Here is an 11,125-nt window from a genome sequence, read left to right on the forward strand (position 1 = left end):
AGGGGGCGGCCTGGACCGCGCTGCGCCTCCTGCCCACCGGGGCGCCCCCCAGACCGCGGCTGGAAGGGCAAGGGGTTGGGGGCCCCGAAACTGCGCGGCAGCCATTTGGGGTACCAGTCTCCATTTGGGGGCCTGGACTTCTCCGAGGACGCCCCATTCATAAAATTCCGAACTGGACCCCCACCATTGAGGAACTCTGGGGACCACTCCCCCAGGGAAACAGATGTGTGGGGAGCATAGGGCATTCAGAAATCCCGGCGTCCCATCCCAGCTAGGCCCTGGGGGACCCCTGCCCTCTTTCTCTGCTTCACCTGTTGTCGGGGGAGGCGGGCGGACAAAGGAAGCAGCATCACGTGACTGCTCATTCACAAAATCCCATCCCATTGAGAAAAGGGGGCTGGGGGCGCTGCGACCGCCCCTTCCCCTCCCGAAGGGCCGGGGAAAACCGGCAGCCTGCAGGTGGGGGAAGGGGCTAGAGCTCGTTGTCTGGGTCCCTAAGGTTGAGACGCCAGGGTCCCTGCGCTAGGTGGTAGTGAGGGGCTGGACGCTGATCCCGATTACTGGGCGGAGGGCTACGTCCCCTGAGCTGGGGGGCGGGGTAAGATGGTTCTGAAGGATGCTGGGGCGGGGAGGGGGAGGAGGAGGGATCAATTCTCCACCTCCCCTCAATCTCTCCCCCTTGCCTTCCTTCGGCTGGGACCTGAGGGAGCAGGCTTGATTTTTGTGAATGAAATGCACTCTGGTTGTGTCTCGGTCGCCCGTTTCTGGCTTCCTCTGCCTCCATCTCCCTTTCGGCCTCTCTCTGGCCATTTCTGGTTCTCTCCCTGCTCCCTGCCCATCTCCCGTTGCTGGGTGACTCAGTGAGCTTTGCATCCGGTCTCATTCATAAATCCGGGAAGGGGTGGGGGGGAAGAGAGCCTGGGTTTCTCACCCAGCCAGTGGCCTGGGCGGCAGAGTGTGGAGGCAGTATAGGGGGATCTGGAGCGGAGTTGATGGGCTCTAAGAAAATACATATGCGCAGGCACCCAGCTGTGAGGGGGAACGATGGGTGGGGCTGTGGGAATGTGCTGAGGGAGGAGAAGGAGACTGGGTTGATAGGGGAAGAGCCAGAGGGGGAAGGGAAGTGGAAAACGAAGGCTATGGGGGTCAGGATGGGAACTATGGGGAAAGGGATGAAGGTGGATATGGAGAGGAAAGGTAGATGTGGAGAAGGTAAGCATGGGAGAAAAGGGATGGCATGAGGAAGAAAGAAGCCACTCTGAAAGAAGGTGGGCATGGGGGAGAAGGCAGGTGTGTCAGAGAAAGTGAAAATCGGTGCCGAAGGGTGCAGTGGATCCAGATGTGAGGGATGAAGAGTGGGGATGAGGGTTGGGAGAACGCTGAATGGGAGAGCAGCACTGCAGCCCGCTGACTGTGTTGTCCCCATCTCCCCACCCCCTCCAGGTACATGGTTCAGGTCCGAGCCGTGGTGATGGCCCGAGATGACTCCAGTGGGGGCTGGCTGCCTGTGGGGGGCGGGGGGCCTCAGCCAGGTGAGCGTTTGTCGGGTCCGAGGGGCCAGGCCCGAGGGGGGGGCCCGCCAGGGGCACTACGTCATCCACGGGGAGCGCCTTCGGGACCAGAAAGTGAGCCACCCTGGGGCGTGGGGGTAGGGTGGGGGCATGGGGGAAGTAAGGGGATGGGGCCGGGAGTGCAGAGATGAGGTCAGATCATCTCCCAGCCCAGAAGCAACCCAGGGTGTGGGATGTCGTTTGGAACTGAATATCTATCTTATGGAGAACAAATGGGAGTTTTGAGAATATCTGGGGTATCAGACAGGTCCTGTCCACTGCCATTGCCTGATGGACCATCACAGCATCCTCCTCAAGGCTCTGGCCCTGCTCCTGCTCTGTTCCCCAACCTCAGTCTATTCCACAGGGGCCCTGCTAACACCTGACTCAGATCACGTCCTTCCCTCTGCTCAGAACCCTCCTGTGGCTCCATCTTGCTCAGAGATCCTTACCAGGAGGCCTACACCACCGGCCCCTGTCCGCTCTAAGTATATGGAGGCATTTGGTGGGGGACCATCTGGACGTGTCGAATAGGGTTCACAATCCTACATGTGGGCTCAGCAGGAATATTCTGGGCTGCCTGGCATGATTTGGGAGGACAACGTTGAAGTTTCAGCTGGGGATGTAGTAGAAAGACTTGGATTGTTTGAAAAGGCTTGGGGGACAGGTCACATTTCAGAGCTGGGGTCAGAAGGAATGATGTAGGGGGGTTTGAACTGGTGTTATTTGAATATAGTGATGTTGGGCAAGGATATGAGGAAACGTCTAGGGTTTCCAGCATCCGAGGGGAAAGCTATGGGAGTTTGAAAAGAATTTTGGGTAGCATTTTGGGAGATTTTTGGGGCATCAGGAATAGATTAACAGTAATATTCTGAGCTGTTGAGTAAAGTTTGGGGACTGTTATTGAGTCAGAAGGAGGGACATTGGGTTATCAGAAGGGAGTATGAGGAAAACATAGGGATCAAGGGGTTTGGGGGAAATATTGGGGTGTGAGAGGTGTGCTCAATAAAATTGGGGAGTGGTATTGGGGTGTTGGTCCAGGTTCAGGGGTACACCTAGGGTTGACAAATGACGTTTGTGGGATGCTGAGGTATGCAGATAGGCGGAGGGTTGAGAGGAAGTCACGGGCATGGCTGGAAGGGGGTATCTGACCTGACCCCCTCCTGCCCCTCAGACCACCTTGGAGTGTACCCTGAAGCCAGGCTTGGTTTACAACAAAGTGAACCCCATCTTCCATCATTGGAGCCTGGGTGACTGCAAGTTTGGACTGACGTTCCAGAGTCCTGCAGAGGCTGATGAGTTCCAGAAGAGCCTGCTGGCCGCGCTGGCCGCGCTGGGTCGAGGTGAGTGGTGCAGGCGGTGGGCACTGGAGGATGGGGTGGGAGGGTGGGAGAAGCTGGGGCCCCGGGAACTCACTGTCTGCCTCTCTCCCTGCCCCAGGCTCGCTTACCCCCTCTTCCTCCTCCTCTTCCTCCTCCCCTTCCCAGGACACCGCAGAGACTCCCTGCCCTCTGACGGTGAGTCTCCAGGATGCAGCTCTGCTGGGAGGGCAGGGGTTTATTTCTATTCTCCAACCATTCTCGAGCATGTCTTGTGCATCCAGCACCATGCCACACACTGGGGACACAAATCTGGGCCCAAACGATTAGTGTTAACTTAATGCCCGTTATCCTAGTTTTCCTATGTTACTGTGGGTCTCATATTCATTCAAGAGTATTTATTGAGCACCTGCAAATAAGCAGTGTTTTAGGCATTGGGGCTATATCAGTGAACAGAACAAAGTCCCTTTCCTCTTGGAGCTTCTATTCTAGTGTGGAAAGGCAGAAAATTAAAAAAAAAAAAAAAGATAAGCTGTATCTTTCATAGTAAAAAAATTAATGGCAAGTCCATCCTTCTAGTTACTCAGGGTACCAACCTTGAAGTCATCCTTGAAGTCATCCTTGACTTTTGTCCTTTTTTATGCTCCTCATCTAATCTGTCATCAAATATTGGCTTCACCTTCAAAATGATTAGAATCTGCTTCCAGCCTGGTAGAGTCCAACCTCATCTCCCAGCTGGAGCATCTCACCAGCCTCTTATTGTCAACTGCCCCCCTCCTATTCCCTACTGCCTGGAAGTTCCCTACAGGCAGCCAGAGGGACCCTATTGAAATCTAAGTTAGATCGTGGCCACCCCTCCACTCAGAACCCTTCCAGGGGTCCATCTCACTCAGGGTAAAGGAGAAAGCATATAAGATCCCATCCCATTTGGCCCCCTATTCTCCCTTTTGCTCACTCTGCTCCAGCCACACTAGCCTCCTGCCTGTTACTCCAACACAGCAGGCATGTTCCTGTCTCAGGGCCTTTGCATTGGCTGTTCCTTCTGTCTTGGAATACTCTTCCCCAAATTTCCACGTGGCTCATCCCCTTACTTCCTTCAGGGTTTTGTATACATATCGCCTTCTCAGTGAGGCCCTTCCCGAGTAAGCTGTTCAAAACTGTGATATCCCAGTGCTCCTTATCGTGTTCTAAATTTTTCCCCATCTTCTAAGATATTTTCCTTATTTCCTTCCTATATAGACAGTTTTCTTTTCCTTTCTTTCTTTTTTTTTTTTTTAAGACTTTATTTATTTGAGAGAGAGATAGCAAGAGAGAGCATGGGGGGGGGTGAGGGGAGAGGAAGAAGCAGGCTCCTCATAGAGCAGGGAGCCTGACGCAGAGCTCAATCCCAGGACCCTGGGACCATGACCTGAGCTGAAGGCAGTCGCTTAACCAACTGAGCCACCCAGGCTCCCCAGTATAGACAGTTTTCTTATCAGTTAGTTTCTTGCCTGTCTCCTGTGCTAGAATGCCAGCTCCAGGAGGGCAAAGGATCTTTTGTTGCTTTCTTGCTGCATCTCCGAGACCTAAAACTGCCTGATATACAGTAAGTGTTCAGTAAATATATGTTGAATACATTTATTGAATGAATAAATGCACATAATGTCAGATGCGATTTGGCATTTGCTGGAAACAGTGGGAATTGCTGAGACTTAGAAGAATAAAACTGGTTCCCTGGCAAAAAGGCGGGAATCGTAGGGTCGTGGGAGAGGTGGGTGGGGTTACAGAAATCATGAAGACAGGTCCCCAGTCTTTGGCGCTTCCACAAGAAAGATGCCGGACTTCCCATGCTCCATCTTACATCCTCACAATGGCCTGGCATGCTGTGGGTGCTCGATGAATGTTTACTGAAGATAGCAAATGGATGAAGTCAGAATGACCCCCCAAGTTACAGAAAAGAAACCGAGGGTCTGAGAAGTGATGTTTCAGTTTGAAAAGGACAGGTGGTTTGGCTGGGAAGGAACACCTTCCTGGTGGGTGGAGCTGCCCTGGTCAAGGTGTGGGGGTGGGAATGAGTCAGGAAGGTGGCCCACCGGCCAAGGGAGAAGGCTTCTGAGAAGGGAGGAAGATACTTGGATGTTCTGAAGGTCAGCAAGCTGAGCGGATAAGAAGAGGGGGTCTGATAATAAAAACAGTCACCATTTCCAGCTCTCTGTACTTCAAGCATGTGTTATCCCCTTTACAGTGGGTCCTAACCACATCCTTATGAATAGACACTATTATGATCCCCATTTTACAGAGAAGGAAACTGAGGCTCAAAGAGATGAGCTCACTTGCCGGAGGTCACACAACCAGTCAGTGGCAGAGCCGGGGCTTGCACCGAGGCCGGTCTGGCCGCAGAGCCCTCGCTCGCCATGGGAGGGGGTCTATGTGAGGGCACCGGCTGTGCCGGGGGTCCGGCTCTGAGGCCGCCACTCTCCCCCAGTCCCATGTGGACAGCGAGTCCTCCTCCAGTCACAGCCGCCAGGAGACGCCTCCCACCGCAGCGGCGGCCACCATCATCACCATGGAGTCAGCTTCTGGCTTCGGGCCGTCTATGTCCCCCCAGCGCCGCCGCTCCTCCGCTCAGGTGCGACCTCCCACCTCCCGCGGAAGTCTGGGGCTGTGGGTGGGGGTGGGGTCCAGAAGTAGGTGGGAGCTAAGACCCCAGAAGGGCAAGAAACCGCAAACAGATCTAGGGGATGGTTGGCTTGATTGAATTCACAGCAGTGATGGTGGGAGGCTGCTGGGGGACTTAGGTTCCTCTGAGGGTGGGTGAGGACATTCCCTGTGTCTCCCGCGGGAGATTGTGGAAAGTTCTGTGTTCTGAATTCAGAGGGGTCTGGGGGACGACTTGGACAATTCTTCGAGTATATTAGGGAGTTTTTCATACTCGTGGAAGGCGTTCTTTAGACTGCTTACTTCATTAGGAAGGGCGTGGGCTCCAAGGGGGTTAACGCTCCCTGGGGACTGGATTCCTGCGTCCTAAAGGACATGGCTGGGGTCCCAAGCTCCTAGACCCGGGAGTAGAAGGGACTGGGTGCTGGGATCTCCTGGGTCTTGAGAGAGGACGGGACTGAGAGCCTGGATCACTGGGTCATTAAGGTGTGGGCTTGGTGCCTGGATTCTTTGGTCTGTTCTTGGATTTGAGAGGAGCGGGCTGGGGCTTGGAAGTCTGAGTGCCTGACCCAGACCCTCAGGGTCCCAGCACAGCTTCCTGGGATGAATGAGGCCTGAAGGCTGGGTCTTTGAATTCTCAAGTCTTCTGAGACTGGGATGGATTGTGGTGGAGCGTGGGATATCACAGACCCTGCTAACCTGTTCTATCCCTTCGTCCCACAGAGCTACCCTCCGCTCCTACCATTCACGGGGATTCCGGAGCCCTCAGAGCCCCTGGCCGGGGCAGGGGGCCCGGGCTGGGGCGGCCGTGGCTATGAGGATTACCGGCGCGCCGGGCCGCCCGCGCCCCTCGCCCTGTCTACCTGCGTCGTGCGCTTCGCCAAGACCGGCACATTGAGGGGCGCAGCCCTGGGGCCCCCCGCCGCACTACCCGTCCCTCTCGCCGAGGCCGTGCCCCCAGCGCCCCCCGCTCGCCCACCCCCGGGCCCAGGCCCTGCCCCAGCGCCGGCCAAGGCCTCCCCCGAGGCGGAGGAGGCGGCGCGCTGCGTGCACTGCCGGGCGCTTTTCCGCCGCCGCGCCGATGGGCGTGGTGGTCGCTGTGCGGAAGCCCCGGACCCGGGTCGCCTGCTGGTGCGCCGGCTCAGTTGCCTGTGGTGCGCCGAGAGCTTGCTCTACCACTGCCTGTCGGACGCCGAGGGCGACTTCTCGGACCCGTGCGCCTGCGAGCCGGGGCACCCGCGTCCCGCGGCGCGCTGGGCTGCGCTGGCCGCGCTCTCCCTGGCCGTGCCCTGCCTCTGCTGCTATGCGCCCCTGCGCGCGTGCCACTGGGTCGCGGCGCGATGTGGCTGCGCCGGCTGCGGGGGTCGCCACGAGGAGGCGGCGCGGTGAGGAAGGCCTGGTGGGTCCGGTAGCTGCACCGAGGACCCCAAATTGAGGGTCCAGGACCCTGGACTCTGTTCGGACCCCTAAACCCAAACCTAGGCACACCCGGAACTTGGAGCTTGAGTTTGGATTGAGAGACCCCAGACCTGGAACCTGGACCCCAAATCTAGGACTGAGAGACCCCAGACCCAGCTTCATTGGGATGTCTGTCCAAGAGGTCCCAGGCATCCTGAGTCCTGGCGTCCCCATCCTGCCACCCCCCTTCCCCGACCTAGACTGAGGAGATTCCAGGCATCCCCGAACTCTTCACCTCTGGCAGACTGGGGAGCACATGTATCCCTGAGAGACACAGGGCCCTGAGCCCTGACTCTCCCCTGTTCAAATAACCAACCTAGACCCCATCATGCCTGACACCATGAACCCTCAGATTACAGTTAGTCAGTCAGGAGTTGCCAATACCTGACCCTGCCTGCATACAATTTCTCCCAGATCTTGAGACCATAGAACCCAGATTCACCCCAAATGGTCCCTGAATGCTCACCTAAAACTTGGGGCCCCCATATCTGAGATATTCTTGTAGCCCCCAGGACCCCTGAGGCACCAAACCCTCTTAAGATGCCCTGAGTCCATAGGTATGCCCAAACAGATGTTCTCTGACCAAAATGACTTGGGAGACCCATCTCAGAGCCTCTCCAAGATCTAGATGTCAGACTCCAAGATGCTTTGGGAGCCAAGGATCAAAGACCTCTGTAGACCCACTCACCCCAAGCCAGTATTCCCAGAGCTTTGGATCTCAAATATAGGACTCTGAGGTGCCTTGTACTCCCAGAGGTAGTACTGAAGGCCACCTACACGTTAGGGCCCAAGGCACTAGCCTCAAGTCCTCAGATAACCCTCTTTCAAAACCCCCTAGACTTGGATTTCAAGCCCCAGAATGGCCTGGAATCTTTGGCTGCTTTGTACCCAGATCCCCAACCCCCTAAAGGCTGGAAGCCCAGCTCCCAGATGATGGGATATCCATGGCAACCCAGACCTCTCACCCCTTGGTCCCCAGCTCCCGGATGACCCCAAGGTGCTTTGGGAGCCCTGGTTCCAAGACCCCAAGGTGCCATTGGTCCCCCAAATTCAGGGCTTAAGCCTACACAACATTGGGATTGTCCCTGACTCAAGACCTTGGTCCCTCCATACCAGAGACAACTGAGGTGCTCCAGGACCGTAGCACCTTCAGATCCCAGATTTCTTTGGACTCAAACCTCTTAAGCCTCATATTCCCTGAGACCTGTGGCCCTTGAATCCTGTTGTCCATAAGTCCCTGAATCCCCAAGGTCCCAGACCTCTGAATTCAAGCCCCAAGGGCCTCAGCCCCAGCCCCCAGCATCTCACAGAAGGACTCCTTTACTAGGGTACAAAACAAACCAACCAACCCATCATCTTGAGCTCATGTTTCTGGATTCCAGGACCACCCCAGAACTCCCCCACTCCCATCTCTAGGACCTAGCATTGTCCTAGATGATCGTGCAGGCTGCTCACTAAGCAAAGACACACAGTCAGGGTGGGGGTGTGGTGGAAACACTGCACTCTGCTGGCTGCACTGTGCACAGAGTCACTTTTTAGGCTAGATATGGCACTACACACACACACACACACACACACAGAGTCCCCTTGCACTCTGCCCCAAGCCCAACCTTAAATTAAGCCCCAGCCCTAGTCCAAACTTTTTATATTCTGCCCTGTTAACCCCTTCCCTTCCCCCTCAGAGTTGGGGGTTGCCTGTGAAGTTTGAAAGCCGGTTTCATGGCCCTCTGTGATGCCACAGTCTCTTTTCCCTGAGTGGAATGGGACTTTCAGGGTACCTCAGATCTGATGGCCTGAAGCAGAGGGTCGAGGTCTTGGAGCCAGACAATCTCGATGCTGTACGGGCTTGGGACTTGCACGTGGTCCCAGGCATCCAGAAATGTGCACTTACCTTTCTTCATTACCCACACTTGGGTGGCCTTGTAGGGGTTCAAGGGATAGGTCAAGGGGGTCAGAGGGCTAGATCCTTCTGTCACTTCCTTTAAATTATTAACTATTTATTACATCCGGAACCTGTGAGATTCCGCTCTCCCAACCAGACCCTGGGATGGGTGAGAGAAAAGGGGGATGTCCCTCCCATCCCCACTCTGCCCAGCTCTCGTCACTGTCAGACCCACCAGAGCTGAGGGCGGAGGGACGGGGGGGCTGGGGCGGCCTGGGTCCCCATCCCCCTCTCTGTGCCTCGGTCTCCTCCCTTCCGTGGTGGGCGGGGGGGAAGCTCCATTCTTAACCTACCTCGTTTTGGGGAGGGGTGGGACGGGGACCAGAGTGCTGTAAGGTGCTGTGGGATCTGCGGATGAAGCGGTGGGAGCTGGGGAAGGTTCCCCCGGGTCCCGCCTCCCAGCACCGCCTCTCCCAGGTCTCCCAGTCCTGCTCCCTGCTGATACCCACCTCTGATCCATGATTACTCTTCATCACCCCCAAATCAGGGGTGCATGGAGGGCTGACCCTGGGAGCCAGGAAGACCTCAGACCCTGGAGCCCCCAGGCCCAATTTCCCAGCTGCTTGCCCCTCAGATTGGATGCTTGGCCCCCAGACTTGGGGGAGGCACCCCAACATTTATCTTCCTGATCTTGATTCCAAGCCAGTCTGTGACCTCAATATTGTTATCGTCAGTGCAGGCTGCCATGGTGGGGGAGGATGGGGGCCAAAGACCCAGCCTTGTCATTGGGGAGGGGGCATGAGATATTTGCTCCAAGAAATGTCTGTGACAAAGTCTCAGCTTGTGTCCTTTATTTGCACTGATGCACCCCATCCGCTCACCTTCCTGAACCACCAAACCAGTCTCCTAACCAATTTGTCCTTTCTCCTTCACATCATTTAGTCCCAAGCAGACCCTCCAGCTGAATTTTATACATTCAGTCACTCATGTACACTTACCGAACACCCATCATATGCCAGGCCCTGACCTTAGCACCGAGAATAAAGCAAAAATCCTTTCCCACGAGCAGCTTATGAACTTTACAGTGAAGGAGACAATAAATGACATGTTAGAAATATGTGCTATAAAGAAAAGTAAGTGGAGATGGGGGATACAGTCATTTTTAGCCAGGGCTATCAGGGAGGCCTTGCTGAGGAGCCAGCATTTGAATAAAGCCTTGAAGGAGGTGAGGGAATCCTATGGATGTCTGCAGGAAGAACATTCTAGGTAAAGGGGAACTGTCCATGCAAGGCCCTGAGGGAGAAGCATGTCTATGTAAGTCTGACGGACATCAAGGGAGCGAGTGTCTGGAGGGGAGGAAGCAGGGGGGAACATATTTAGGGGATGAAGGCAGAGAGGTGACAGGGCAGATCTGTCAGTCCTTGAGAGGCATTGCATGGATTTTGCTGGTCACCCTGAGTGAGCTGGAGATAGAGAAAGGCTCCAAGCATGGGAGGGCTGTGACCTGACTCAGGTGTTTACATATTATCTCTGGTTGCCTGTGGGGAAGAGACACGGGGGGGGGGGGTAGGGAGCAGGGAGGAGGCCATTGTCATGATCCAGGGGACACAAGGGTACACAAGATCGGTGAGAACAGTGGAGGCAGGGAGAAGTGGGCAAGATAATGGATCTATTTTAAAGGTAGAATCCACAAATTTAGATACAGAGTTTGCAAAGAAGAAAGGAATCAAGGCTGTGATTCCAAGGTTTTGACTTGAGCGATTTTAATGTTTTATTAAGGTCAACAAATGGTCCTGAGTACCCAGACTTGGGGCAGGCAGCCCTATGGAGGATTATAACAACAGCAACCAAAAGAGTAGCTGTACTAACAGTGGTAATAGGTTAAGTGATTAAAAGCATGGACTTTGGAATCAGATGTGAATTTGAGTCCTGGCACCACCACAAATTCACTCTGACTTATCCTGTCTGAACCTTGTCTCTCCTCCCTAAAACGAACTAAGATACTTAGCCTAGTAGCACCCACAAAATCCTCAATATATGTTATTAATTGAATATCCCTATACATCTACTAAACACAAGACTCTCATCCTTACAACTCTTAAATAAAAGTAAGTTTTATCCCCATTATACAGATCAGAAGCAATTTGCCAGGGATACAGAAGTGCCGAGTAGTGGAGTCCAGCCCTAACCCTTGTTTGCCTGACGCCCAGGGTGCAATCTCTTAATCACGACAGTATATTGCACCTGCTTCCTCTCCAAGGCCTAGGGAGAAAGAAGGG

At 54.8% G+C, this 11,125-nt stretch overlaps 1 protein-coding gene across 1 annotated transcript; it reads left to right on the plus strand.

Annotated features, from left to right (window-relative positions):
* Positions 1-1,368: 1,368 nt before the first annotated feature.
* SPRED3 (sprouty related EVH1 domain containing 3) lies at positions 1,369-8,909 on the plus strand. Its single transcript, XM_026482390.3, is given in 6 exon segments — positions 1,369-1,516; positions 1,518-1,625; positions 2,725-2,893; positions 2,991-3,067; positions 5,334-5,477; positions 6,230-8,909. Coding segments are annotated over 6 exon segments (1,233 nt in total). The 5' UTR covers positions 1,369-1,447; the 3' UTR covers positions 6,896-8,909.
* The last annotated feature ends 2,216 nt before the right edge of the window (positions 8,910-11,125 follow it).

This window comes from Ursus arctos, unplaced genomic scaffold, assembly GCF_023065955.2.
Source record: "Ursus arctos isolate Adak ecotype North America unplaced genomic scaffold, UrsArc2.0 scaffold_19, whole genome shotgun sequence".
Classification (NCBI taxonomy): domain Eukaryota; kingdom Metazoa; phylum Chordata; class Mammalia; order Carnivora; family Ursidae; genus Ursus; species Ursus arctos.